At 52.5% G+C, this 12,657-nt stretch overlaps 2 protein-coding genes across 11 annotated transcripts in view; one reads left to right on the top strand and one right to left on the bottom strand.

The window, feature by feature from the left end:
* Window positions 1-9,053, top strand: part of NFRKB (nuclear factor related to kappaB binding protein) — a 35,793-nt gene extending 26,740 nt beyond the window's left edge. For 7 of the 8 annotated variants that reach the window (XM_067039322.1, XM_067039324.1, XM_067039320.1 and 4 more), the window contains 6 exons: window positions 46-313; window positions 945-1,151; window positions 3,130-3,897; window positions 6,902-7,008; window positions 7,764-7,899; window positions 8,012-9,053. In XM_067039322.1, the coding sequence (XP_066895423.1) occupies window positions 46-313; window positions 945-1,151; window positions 3,130-3,897; window positions 6,902-7,008; window positions 7,764-7,899; window positions 8,012-8,137 (1,612 nt within the window). In that variant the 3' untranslated portion in view covers window positions 8,138-9,053. Of the gene's footprint in view, window positions 1-45; window positions 314-944; window positions 1,152-3,129; window positions 3,898-6,901; window positions 7,009-7,679; window positions 7,900-8,011 lie in introns of all 8 variants that reach the window. The other variant, XM_067039319.1, reaches the window with a different exon arrangement.
* A 2,656-nt stretch (window positions 9,054-11,709) lies between these two features.
* The window catches only part of TMEM45B (transmembrane protein 45B), a 32,419-nt gene continuing 31,471 nt past the window's right edge, over window positions 11,710-12,657 (bottom strand). For all 3 annotated transcript variants that reach the window (XM_067039325.1, XM_067039326.1, XM_059069776.2), the window contains one exon: window positions 11,710-12,591. In XM_067039325.1, the coding sequence (XP_066895426.1) occupies window positions 12,480-12,591 (112 nt within the window). In that variant the 3' untranslated portion in view covers window positions 11,710-12,479. The remainder of the gene's footprint in view (window positions 12,592-12,657) is intronic.

The following is a 12,657-nucleotide window of genomic DNA, read 5'->3' as shown; positions in this document are numbered from 1 at the left end:
TGTGTCCGAAGTTGTCTGTTTTGTTTCCCCGCGTGTTCCTTACAGTGTTCTTCTCGTGTCTTCGCCAACGATGCCGCAGCTGGGAACCATGCTCTCCCCGGCGTCCAGCCAGACTCCACCGAGCTCTCAGGCTGCTGCCCGTGTCGTGAGCCACTCCGGCTCGGCTGGACTCCCCCAAGTGCGGGTGGTGGCCCAGCCCAGCCTTCCTGCTGTGACTCAGTCAGCGGGGCCGGCACCGACGCTGACGCAGATGACAGCAGGACCGCAGATTCGCGTGCCGGCCACAGCCGTGCAGACCAAAGGCGGGCCCCAGGTAAGGAGGGATGGGGCCCAGGGGCCGGGGTGATGAGTCTGCCAGGCAGTCTGGGTCAGGACCCAGGACCCAGGTTACTGCTGCTGACGACGGTGTTTATCACAACAGCTCATTTAATGGTCACAGCCTGGTAAGCAAGTTATAAGTTGTGTTTTATTGAATACGTGTCGGGAACCAGAACTTTGGGAAGTTTAGCGATTTACGCAGGATTGTGACATCAGGACCCTGGTAGATAGAGGTGGGATGTAAATCCAGCCCTGTGATTCTAGGTCTCAGGCTCCTTCCCTCGTGCCTTTAGGCTTAGCCAGACCACTAACTGCTGTGCTTTAGACAAGGGTCTCCTGCCTCAGGTCCCTCTGCTGTGAAAGGGGTATAACGCTTGCCCTCAGTGTGTAAGGGTGAAATGAGATGTTAAATGAGAAAGTATTCCTCATGAAAGTTAAGATGTTCTACCTAAGGGTGAGAACTCCGTCCGCGCTGTTCACTTTAGAGGGTAGTGCGCCCTCGGCATTGATAGATTAGAAGCCCTCTTACAGGAATGCGTCCTGGGTGGTGACGGGTGGAGACCACTCCACGTGCTGGTCTGCAGCTTAGTGTCTAATTAAGCTCTTGGCCTCCTGCCCTGAACTAGACAGTAATGGCCACCGTTCCAGTCAAAGCTCAGACCGCGGCGGCCACCGTACAGCGACCGGGGCCGGCGGGGCTCACGGTGACAAGTCTCCCTGCCGCAGCCAACCCTGCGAGCAAGCCGGCCACCAGTTCTCCTGGGGGCTCTGCTCCGAGCACCCCCGCGGCTGCTGTCATTCAGAACGTCACAGGACAGAACATTATCAAGCAGGTAGGTGCATGGCTGTCCGGGTGGGTCTGACTCCTTTGTCCAGAATCAAAGGATAGTTGGAGATCTTAGTGACCTGTGACCTTTGATCCTTAGTTCCTAGGTATTTCAAGTGTGAGTTTCCAGCAAGGGCAGTGCAAGCTTGGTAGATGCCAGAGAGGTGGTTTTTTTTTTTGTTTTTTGTTTTTCCTGTTTCTTTCCATGTAATTCAGCATTTAGTTGCTGAGTTTCTTGGTTTGGAGTAGACTCTTCATGAATTTACCTAGCTAAAACCCTGGAAAATAACTTGAATGTCATTCTCATAACACCACAGGGCAGGCACTTCTGTTATCTCTGTTTTCCTGTTGAAGAAATGGGACCACTAATGAAGAAGTAACGTTATTTTTTTCATCAGATGTTTGTTGGGTGCTTTTTGTGTGCCGGCCACTGTGCAGAGTGTTGGGGCTGAGTCTGTGCGTCACCCAGACCAGGTCCCTGCCTTCCTGAGGCTCCTAGTGTCATAGAGAAGACGTCTCTGGGGAGAAGGCTTGTGAGAGCGGTGAGCAAGGCTGGAGAGTGTGGGGAACCGTGCTTGTCTGGGGTCAAGCATCCCAGGCATGGGAACGGCACGTGAAAAGGCCTCGAGTTGGGAACGTTTGAGGAACTACAGGAACGCTCTTGGAGGCTTGTGAGCAAGTGCGCAGGTGTTAGAAGGCGAGGTTGCCAGTGGTTAAGTCACGTCAGACTTTGCTTTTAATTTAAATGTGATGGGAGCCGTCGGAAGATTGTGAGCCAGGATGACTTGACCTAGTTTACGTTTAAAGAAATCTAAAGTCCATTCCACTGCTTGTGCGTGGAATGGACTTTAGGGGCCAAGGGTGGAAGCAGGGAAGCCAGGTGGGAGGGAGTTGCAGCCGTGCAGGTGGGCGGTGGGCTGGGCTTCGAGCGAGGGCCTGGCAGTAGAGCAGTGTGGTTTCCTGGTGGTTTGAGGACGGGGTCAGGAATGACCCCGTGGCTGTTGGCTTGAGTGACCGGGTGGGGCGGTGCGGTCATTCACTGAGACAGAAGGACACACTGTGGTGTGGAGACCGAGACAGGCTGAGAGGAAAGTGTGCTCCGAAGTCCGTAGCAGCACCAGGCGTGTGAAGGGCAGTGAGACGAGGCCTGAGAAGTGACCCCTCCGTGGACACAGATAGTGAGTGAACTCGACTGACGGCAGGAGTGGTCCAGTAGAGGGGGGACGGCTCGTGAGACACCGAGTCCCCGCCTAGAAGGGTCGCGCCTGTTGCACGTGGACATTGGCCGTAGGTCGCAGCTGGTGTGTGAACCCGGGAAGTCTGGCCCCGGGGCTCAAGCCCTTTAGTGCCGGGCCCTGCTGCTGCCTCAAAGTGGAGGTCGGCCCCACGGTGAGGCGTTTCTGAGACTGGAGGGGAGATGCGAGCGTGTGTTATGATATTTACAGGTGGCTGTGAGGTGACGACAGGGGATTACTTTACGTTTAGAAGTCCTCTTCTCGGTTAGAGACACGTGTAGAAGTCCAGTCGGCCCTCGCTTTCCTCGGGTTCTGCCTCCACGGCTTCAACCAACCACTGACCGAAGTTTGGGTTTGAACCCGCAGGGACGGAGGGCTGACTGTCCTGTGCCATGTTATGTCAGGGACTTGAGCAGCCCTGGATACCCAGGGACGAATGTGTTGATCAGCAAAATGACATTTATTGGTTTACTTTAAAATATTCCCACTCCTCCCTCCCCCCACCCCGGCTCCCTGAAGAGTGGGGAACGAGAGATAAAATTGGCCAAGTGTTAACTTTTGAAATTGCGTGAAGGGTACGTGGATTTGTTAGACTGTTTTCTGCTTCGACGAATGTCTTCCGTTTTTCAAAATAGAAAGTTAGAAAAATACGCGAGACCCACATTTCCCGCAGTGGAGGTTCCCGCAGTCACGCTCCGGAACCAGCTCAGCCTCGCGAACGCCTTTGTCAGTGCGGTTCTTCCCCTGCAGGTGGCAATCACCGGGCAGCTTGGCGTGAAGCCCCAGACGGGCAGCAGCATCCCCCTCACAGCCACCAACTTCCGTATCCAGGGCAAGGACGTGCTGCGGCTTCCGCCCTCCTCCATCACCACAGACGCCAAAGGCCAGACTGTTCTGCGGATCACTCCAGACATGATGGCCACTTTGGCCAAGTCCCAGGTCACCACAGTCAAACTGACCCAGGACCTCTTTGGGACGGGCAGCGGCCCCACGGGCAAAGGCATCTCCGCTACCTTACACGTCACTTCCAACCCAGTCCACGCAGCTGACAGCCCTGCCAAGGCCAGTCCAGCCAGTGCCCCCTCATCCACTCCACCAGGGACCACCGTGGTCAAAGTGACTCCTGACCTCAAGCCAACAGAAGCCTCGAGTTCAGCTTTTCGCTTGATGCCGGCGCTTGGCGTGAGTGTGGCTGACCAGAAGGGGAAGAACACAGTGGCCTCGTCTGAAGCCAAACCAGCCGCCACCATCCGCATCGTGCAGGGCCTGGGGGTGATGCCCCCCAAAGCAGGCCCGACCATCACGGTCGCAGCCCACGCCAAGCAAGGGCCCTCCGTGGCCAGTGGGTCTGGAACTGTCCATACGTCTGCGGTGTCCTTGCCCAGTGTGAATGCTGCTGTGTCCAAGACTGTGGCCGTGGCTTCTGGGGCTGCCAGCACCCCCATCAGCATCGGGACAGGAGCCCCTGCCGTGCGGCAGGTCCCCGTCAGCACCACGGTTGTTTCCACGTCCCAGGCTGTGAGTAACATTGGTGGTGGAGACCAGCCCTTCCGCTTGGGAAGCTTCTCTTGTTGGGAGTGCAGACTAGAAGCCCTGTCTGTCTCCTCCTTTGACCCAAGCAGGCTTATTTGCTAAAATACTTTGCTGTTTAATTCTGAGACAAATTTACGACAGTGTAGCACGGGCATGCGTTCTCATAAAAGTAAAACAGTGCAGGGGATATACGTATGCATATAGCTGATTCACTTTGTTATACAGCAGAAACTAACAACGTTGTAAAGCAACTCTACTCCAATAAAGATGTTACAAAAAAAAAAAAAAAAAGTAAAACAGTGCAGAGGTACACGGAGTAAGTATGAAGTTCCTCTTACTACCTGATTCTCCTTTAGTGAGGCTCATCACTCGTCGTGTTTTGGCATTTATCCTCCTAGTTATTTTTCTGAGCATTTTCGTATATATTTACGTGGTTTTAAAATCCCTATGAGAGACCTCAATCTGTGATTTACTTTATTTAAATATTTAAAAATGTGTCTTGGACCTCATTCCAGATCCTACGATACTTAGTATCTTGTTAAAAACCATTGCTACAGTGCAGAGTTTCCTGGCATGGGTCGGGGAGGTACACAGTGAAAGTTCTGATACTCCAGTTGTATTAGCAGAAAGGCCACACCAGCCTACACTCCATCAGCTAGTTTCCTGTTTCCCTCGTACCCTAACCTCGTGCTGGATATCCTGTTTTTTTAAACTTTATGTCCCTATCTTACTGGTAAAAAGAGAGTTCTTTTTCTGTTTCCTGGCTCTTTAGTGAGGATGGGCAGCCACTCATCCAGAGGTGGGCGTGGGCTCTCCAGGGGTGAATAGATCTGCACCAGTTTTCTTCTGGGGTGTTCGGCGTTTTCGTATTGTGTGAGCTGGCACCAGCCTTTGTGTCTTCTGCATATTAGTTCTTGTATGTGTAGAAAATATTTTCTTCCAGTCTGTCAATTTTTAACCTTGGATGTGAAGCCTTTTGCTCTACAGGTATTTTATCTGAGTAGATCCATCAGCATTTTCTTTTACGGCTCCTAGGTTTCGTGTCTTTTGCCTTTCTTACTCCAGGGTTATGAAGATGTCAGCCCTCATTTTTTTTTTTTTTTTTAATTTATTTATTTATTTATATTTGGCTGTGTTGGGTCTTTGTTTCTGTGCGAGGGCTTCCTCCAGTTGTAGCAAGTGGGGGCCACTCTTCATCGCGGTGCGCAGGCCTCTCACTATCGCAGCCTCTCCCATTGCGGAGCACAGGCTCCAGACGCGCAGGCTCAGTAATTATGGCTCACGGGCCTAGTTGCTCCACGGCATGTGGGATCTTCCCAGACCGGGGCTCGAACCCGCGTCCCCTCCATTGGCAGGCAGATTCTCAACCACTGCGCCACCAGGGAAGCCCAGCCCTCATTTTCATAAAATATTTTTAAAGTTTAAAAAAAGTGTAATTGAGAAATCCATTTGGAATATATTTTTGTGAATGGCATGTGGTATAGATCTCATATTTTCAAATTATTCCAACATCAGTGACTAGTATATCTCATCCCCACTAACTCGAGGTACTACCTTTATCATGACCCAAATTTCCATATCAACAGGTGTGTTTCTGGGTGCATGTGTTTATTCATTAACCTCTAGATAAGGGGCACTGTTCTGTATGGTGGGGGCATCTGGACAGTATAAAATACAGTTTACTTTTCTAAGCAGGCAATACAGCACAACCTCACTAATTTGGATAAAATCCAGAGGATTAGTGGGAGGAAGGAGGGACCTACACGGTAGTAAAGCCAACCAGCCAACCCTGAAGTGCAGTGTTGCTTTAAAGGAAATGTTTGTTTAGGTTCTCATATCAGAGAAGTTTAAAAAAGAAAGCAAGGAGACGGTGCTTACTTGATCCACTTTTGTTTCTCTTGAGTCCTTCTGAAACAGAAAGGTGCATCCAGCGGTATCTACCCTGTTATCATCAGTCAGGGTCGCTGTAACCGGAGAGCATGTGTTGGGGCAGGAAGTACTGAGTGGTGCTGCCTGTCTGTCTGTCTAGGCAGCTGGTAGGCTAGTTCACGGAGGGACACGAGTCGGTGGGCGGCTGGTCTGAAGCGCTCTTGCTCTGAACACTAGGGATTCTTAGGACGACAGCACAACCGTAGTAGTTTCCCTTGGAGGCCCCATCTGGCTCTGTTATCTTGCCCACTGACATCTTTCCGTGCTTTCTAAGGGGCTACAGTTGAGCTCAGCTGTGGAGATCAGTGTAGCGCCCTGGTATACAGTTTTCCTCCCGAATGCCTGGCTTCTTTAGAACCAGCTTGCCCGTGGGAAACGTGGATTCCTTTTCTTTGCATCTTGTTAGCTGCCGCTCTTGAGTCATTTTTTAAAGTTGCGTATGTACACAGGATCCTACTGTATATAAATTTTATCATCAACCAAGGGTTAAAAACCAGGCAACCTAAAAACCAGGCTAGTGTAGTGACCGAACCCCAGCCATCATGAAATCCCAAAGGTACCAGGTCTTTCCAGCTCCTTTTGTGTTCCTCTGGGCCTTCTTACGAGCTGTGGGTTGGACTTTCCACGTGGTTGAGTTTGTTACTAGTGCCCCCTGACTAAGCTCTCTTACCGCTGGGAGAAGCAGAGCACTCGAGTGTGTGTGCTCCCCAGCAGTGCGCCTGCCCGCGGGGAGCAGCGGTTACGCACCTGCCGTAGTCACTCCCGAGTGCCTCTGTCCCTCTCAGTCCCTCCACCTGGCTCTGTCCCCAGTGTTGGGGGTACGTGGATGAGTAAGCCCCTCCCCTCTGGGAGCTCAGGCTCATACTGCGGCTAAGTGGACACACGCTGTCCTTGGTGGTTCAGGCACATGTCTTGCCCCGATGGCGGCAGGTGCGTGCGGCTGCTCTGCTTCCTGAGGCAGGAGAGAGGAGGCTCACGGCAGCTGGGTGGCGCTGGGTGACGCCGCGTGGCCGTCCTTCTCTCCTTCCATTCCGTGAACCCAGTTGCTTTGTCTCTCTAGGGGAAGCTGCCTACGCGGATCACAGTTCCGCTCTCTGTCATTAGCCAGCCCATGAAGGGCAAGGGTGTGGTCACAGCCCCCATCATCAAAGGCAACCTTGGAGCCAAGTAAGTGCTGTAGAGGGCTGGGCGGGCGGCGGGGGGTACGCCTAGACACGGAGGGGAAGGCGGCTGGTTTCCCGGGCCCCTCCGTTGTGCTCAGCAGTGAGTCTCGAGCACCCCGCGTTGTTTTAGGTGCTGTGGATGCAGCAGTGATTGAAACGGACAGGAGTTGGTGCTGCCTGCAGGCTTATACTGTAGAGCGGGTGGGGAGAGGAATAGTGAGTTAAAGGACTCTGTGGCCGGTGACGTGCTCTAGGGAAAAGCAAGGGAGGGCACAGGAGGAGCTGGATGGGGGGGTGGGCGGTGACACAGCTGGGGGCCGTCCCCAGCATGGGCGTTAGGGAAGGGCTCGCCTCGATGTCTGAGCTCTGGGCTGTGATGGCTCAGAGGTGAGGGCCTCCTGGGGGCCTGGGCGGCTCGTGGCTGTGACTTAGATGGGGATGGAGGGCATGAGGAGATGAGTCTGCTGCTCTCAGGGCAGCTGCCTCGGCGGGGCCGGGTTTCTGGTCAGGAGTGCACACCTTCTGGGGCCCTGTCCGTTACTCCTGCTGGTCGCGGAGCAGATACAGGGCCATTTCATCCGAAGCACCGGGAGCCTTTGGCCTTGCTCTCTTCTCTGACACCGGAAGCGTAGAAGCTGGAAGAAAGGTGGTCTCGGCAGCCGGTTTCCATTTCAGCCCAGAGTGCCGGGGTTTTCCGCTGGCCCCAGACCTGGTCTCGTGCTGGCCCGGCCGTGCCTCACTCCTGCTTCCCCTCCGCAGCCTCGGCGGGCTGGGCCGCAACATCATCCTCACCACCATGCCAGCAGGCACGAAGCTCATTGCCGGCAACAAGCCGGTTAGCTTCCTCACCGCCCAGCAGTTGCAGCAGCTCCAGCAGCAGGGGCAGGCCACACAGGTGAGGTCCGGGCACCCGTTGCGTGTGTCAGGCTGCCCTCTCGCCCGTGCTTCTCGGCCTCAGCTGATGGGCCGTGGGCAGTCTGCCGACCAGACACTCTTTCTGCAAACAGGTGCGCATCCAGACTGTCCCCGCGTCCCACCTTCAACAAGGAACAGCTTCTGGTTCCTCTAAAGCCGTCTCCACGGTCGTCGTGACCACAGCCCCGTCTCCTAAACAGGCACCTGAACAGCAGTGATTCTCAGGGAGGAAGACGGTGGCCGCGAAAGCCACACCCGGTCGGCCTTCTGGCTGAAAGGGAGGAGCGGGTGGTGCATCGCCCCCGCCCCCCCACCGGGCACGTCTGTCTGAGAAAGGCCAGCGGAGGGACCATGGCGGCCTGGCTGCCGCTCGGCGGGGAGTGCGCTTCGCCAGGTGCGCTGGGGTTCCGAGGTCTGTTCCGTCTGGTCCAGGAGAAGCTTCTCCGGTGGGGTCGTGTGAGCGCGCCGTGGCCACACAAGCCCAGCAGTCTCCTGGAGCGAGGCTCTGAGGACGGGCGGACGGTGAGAAGGTGTGCAGACGGCAGGCGAGGCTCGTGCTGTGCGGGGTTTATTTAGCTCTGGTCTTCTCTGTGGCTGGTGGTCTAGTTAGGAGCTCTGTGTCCAGACATTTTTATGTAACATTTTTTTAAAGAACGTCTTGTACATCCTTATCAAGTAGAAACCTGGGGTTAGCACGCCCCCTCCCCCGCAACTGATTATTTATTCTTTTGACCAGAATGAGAGAAGAGCAAGATTCTTAGTAAGTTGGAGGCTGACTTGATCTCTGCATGGTAACAGAGAGGCCTTGAGTTGGGGGAGAAACGGGGGAAGTGAGGTCACATGGGCCCCCTGAAATGGGATTAGTTTGGCAGCCCCTCCTAAAGACGGGCTGTCAGGATCTTGTGGTCCATACCTTCACCTGCAGACTTAGACCCCCTTATCGAGCCTGTTCACACGCGAGTCCAGGACCAGTGGACAGAGCAGGCAGACGCCAGCAGAGGTGCTGCTTTTGCAGCACAAGCTTTATTGCAGTTCAGAGATGATACCGTTTGCGTTGTTCCAGAGCAAGAGTCAGCAAACCATGCCCCTTGGGCTGGCTGCCCAGTTTTGTAAATAAAGCTTTATTGAAACACAGCCCGTGCCCATTCATTGCTTTCGGTTAGAAGGCAGAACTGAGTAGTTGTCATGGAGACCACACGGCCTCAAGCCTGAAATGTTTCTTATGTGACCTGTTTAGTAGAACTGTGCTCGCTTCTGCTCCAGAGTAGAGGTGGGGAGAAGGGGTAGGGGGTGGGTGCAGCCACGAGGCAGCACCAGCCACAGAGGAAGGTGGGTCTGGGTTTACGGTCATTTGCTTCTGGCTGCTTCATGGTTCTCAGCATCCATCGAGCTGTAGGCAGGACTCAGAATGATATTTTAAAATGTAATTAAAAGCACTGATTATTGACATTATACACCTCTTTCGTAGTGGAGCAGGGGTTGGGTGGTGACGCTTTTCTGTAGGGACAGGGCTTCCCTCTCTTTGAAAGTATCCAGATTATTAAAAATGTATCCCTAACTCATGGAAATTTAGTGATGATCTTTGACGGGGTCTCTTTGAGGAAGTGGCGTTGGAGGGCAAAGGATTGGAAAGGCCTCCTTTGGAGGGGTTGCTGGGTGGAAGCTGAGTGATCAGGCGAGTTGCAGTGGTGCAGAGAAAGAGTGGCTCACTGGGTACACAGACACTGATTCGTAAAGCAGTTCTGTAAAATAGACATGACCATCCCTGTTCTAACTGTGAAAAACTCCAAGCCTGAGTTGAAAAAGAGAACCAAGCTGTGAGTGCAGTCTTTTAATTCAGGTGCCCTTTCTGCTGCCTTCCTGTGGGGACGTGGCTGTGATGTGTCCTGGTGAGACGTGGAGACCATCCGGAGCTGGGAGTGGTGAGCCTGGATCATAAAGAGCAGAGGTGAATTGGCGGGGGTGAGATTGAGCTTTTGGTGGGTGGCAGAAGGCTGGCGCAGAAATAAGATCGGTAATGGGGAGAGGCGGAGACTGCAGGGAAGGAAAAGACCGGTTTTTGACCTGAGTGGAGGAGAGCACGTCTGCATGACGTTATTTCCTAGAGCACATGTCACGTGAAAATCCCGTGTGCCGGTTTCCAAATGAGAAGGAGGTAGAAACTTGAGGTATCCTGGCTCTGGCATTTACTGCTGGTTAAAACAAACCCCTTTTTGAATTTACTTAACAAATGATTTCATCATTTGTTCAGCCTCAACCCTAAGCTCCACTCTTATTTGCTGAAGTCACTTGACTCTGCCTGTCTCCTTGGTGCCTGCAGATATTTACACCCTAGCCCGCGGGTTAGTTTCAGGATGCCGGTGGTAAGTGTGACCTGGTGCTTCCTGCCCAGCCTGCCCTCGGGTCCCAGAGGATGGCGTATCCCCTGCCGGAGCTGCTTGGGTTACACCACCGGCGTTTGCAGCAGGCATGGTTCCTGGCGTGGAGACCTCAGGGGTCTTGTAGAGACATGGTAGCTGGTGGGTGTTTTGGGGGGAACAATTCCAGAAGAACCTGGTTCAGAGGCTGGTGAAATTATTCAGACCATGTATCTGAGACTAGATTTGGTGAATGGCATTGCGATCGGTTTGTACTTTATCACCAATCTGAGACTATTTATGCAGGTTGATCACTTCCACGAAGGTATATACCAAACAGTGCTGCGTCGGGTGCATCAGAACAAACTTTAATATTTCGTATGTGACCGTCACACCTCAGCCCCTCACTGTCTAGAAAATGCTGCATTTCCTTAAAGTGTTCCGTCCCCTCCCCACTTTTAGAATCTAAAATGGAGATCTTTACCGTGAAAGTAAAGCCGGCGACTGTGTTCCTTCTTCCCCCGCCTCCAGTCCCTGCGGCAACGACATGTTTTACATTAATGGCCAACAGCAGAACTTGCTGAATAGAACATGCTTCGTCAGGACTTGCCGAATGAACATTTGGGTTCCTACTCAGCAGGCAGGCCAGAGTGGGTCCTGAAAGGGGGCTCCCGGGTTCTCTTCTCAAAATTCAGTGTCTTCAAGTAGCTCATTCTTAATCCCTAAGATGGGGCTGCGACCCTGAGATGCCAGCTGACCGTGGGAGGTTGCCTTTCATGTAAGTGCAGCATTCCTTCCGAAGAGCATACGTGCCTCACACAGCTGATCCCTGCCGTGTTGGTGTGAAGTCGCGGAGGGCACAGCGGGAGAGAAGCTGGCCTCTGAGTCCGACTGCAGGCTGGCTTTAGGACTTCGTGGCTGTGTGGCCTTAGGCTGATTTGCTTCTCTGAAGAGCCCTGATGTTCTTGGCAGTACAGGTGGTTGCGAGAACCAAACGAGGTAGAATGCAGTTTAAGGCCTGGGAAATGCTGTACAATTGAATGGCACTGTGGGTCTCCCTGTGACCTTTCAGATTTGTCCTAACCCACTTCTGTCAGTTTACAGAGCTTGGTTAACTGTCCGCCTTCTTTCATACTCTCACTGTCTTTGGGCCTGGATTCTCTGTGCCTGGAATGTGCTTTTCTGTAGGGCACCCCCCAAACACACACCTTCTCCTCCCCGCCTTCGTTTCCCGTGGTATCTGTACTTATCCCTTAGGGCACCAGTCACCCTGCACATAACTGCTTATATCTCTCTCTTTGGACTGAATTCTTTGCTGGACACATATTTCGTTAATCCTTACAACCATTTCAGTGCTGGTGCAAAGTAGATGATTAATAAATATTTGTTGAAGGAAACGTAAAGAAAAAAAGAACAGGTCCAGAACCAAGATTCGAGTATCAAGACTTTATGTCACTAGTTCAAGATTCACATCCTTTGCAGGATTCTTATCTTTTGCTTTTAGCTATGCTGAAATTCAAGGCCTTCCATAACCTGACGTTTTTCTCTCTACCTCATTATAGAGGTTTCCTATCAGCACCCTCTTACTGGGGTACTTTTGAGAAGTCAGAATATCTGGGTTCCAGCTCTCAGCTGGACCACTCACTGGCTTCCTGAATTAACCAAAAAAATCACCTTTGGCCTAGCTTCGTCACTTATCAACAGTGAGTGGTATTGCAGAACTCTGGAACATTATTATTAGTTAGGAGATGCTTAGCAAGTAATGTTTAAGATACCAAAGCTCGTGAATTATTTTGCTTTAAAAAATACGGATTAGAATTATATCTCTAAAATAAAGGCTCTGTCATTCACTTTCTGATAAGAAAGTAGCTGCTTTCTTGAGGGAAAAAGGGCCATTATCAAAAGCAGTAAATTCTGCTGGACTCATATCCTGAATTCACCCATGAGGTCACTTCCTGTTCTGAAACTTTCAGAGTCTGAGTTCTCTTCACAATGAGACACAAATAAAGGCTGGCTTCGTTTTTCTCTACAGAGTATACCATACCAGCACAGACTTTAGTTGGTTAAATGAGCAGGTGCAAATATACAGACTCTCGAGAGTGGGTCACAGTGAGGGTTTCAGTGGAGGAAGCGAGCTACCCGTTGACCACCCGCTGTGCACCCAGCGGACACTCCATCCTCCGTTGGTGATCGACGGCCACCCCTAGTCCTCATCAGAGCCGCTCAGGAGGGCCTGCCGGTAGGTGTGATCGGACTTCAGCTTCTGAATCCCAGTGATTTCTCCGTCGCCAGGCCTCTTTACCCGTGTCAGGAAGCTGTAACGGGGAGACAGCAATTGCAGACGGAGTGAGCCCCAAGTTGCCTTATTCCCTCACCCGAGG

Source organism: Kogia breviceps, chromosome 7 (assembly GCF_026419965.1).
Source record: "Kogia breviceps isolate mKogBre1 chromosome 7, mKogBre1 haplotype 1, whole genome shotgun sequence".
Taxonomy (NCBI): domain Eukaryota; kingdom Metazoa; phylum Chordata; class Mammalia; order Artiodactyla; family Physeteridae; genus Kogia; species Kogia breviceps.
Note: the sequence above shows the minus strand (reverse complement) of the source record. Positions and strands in the feature narration are given on the sequence as shown.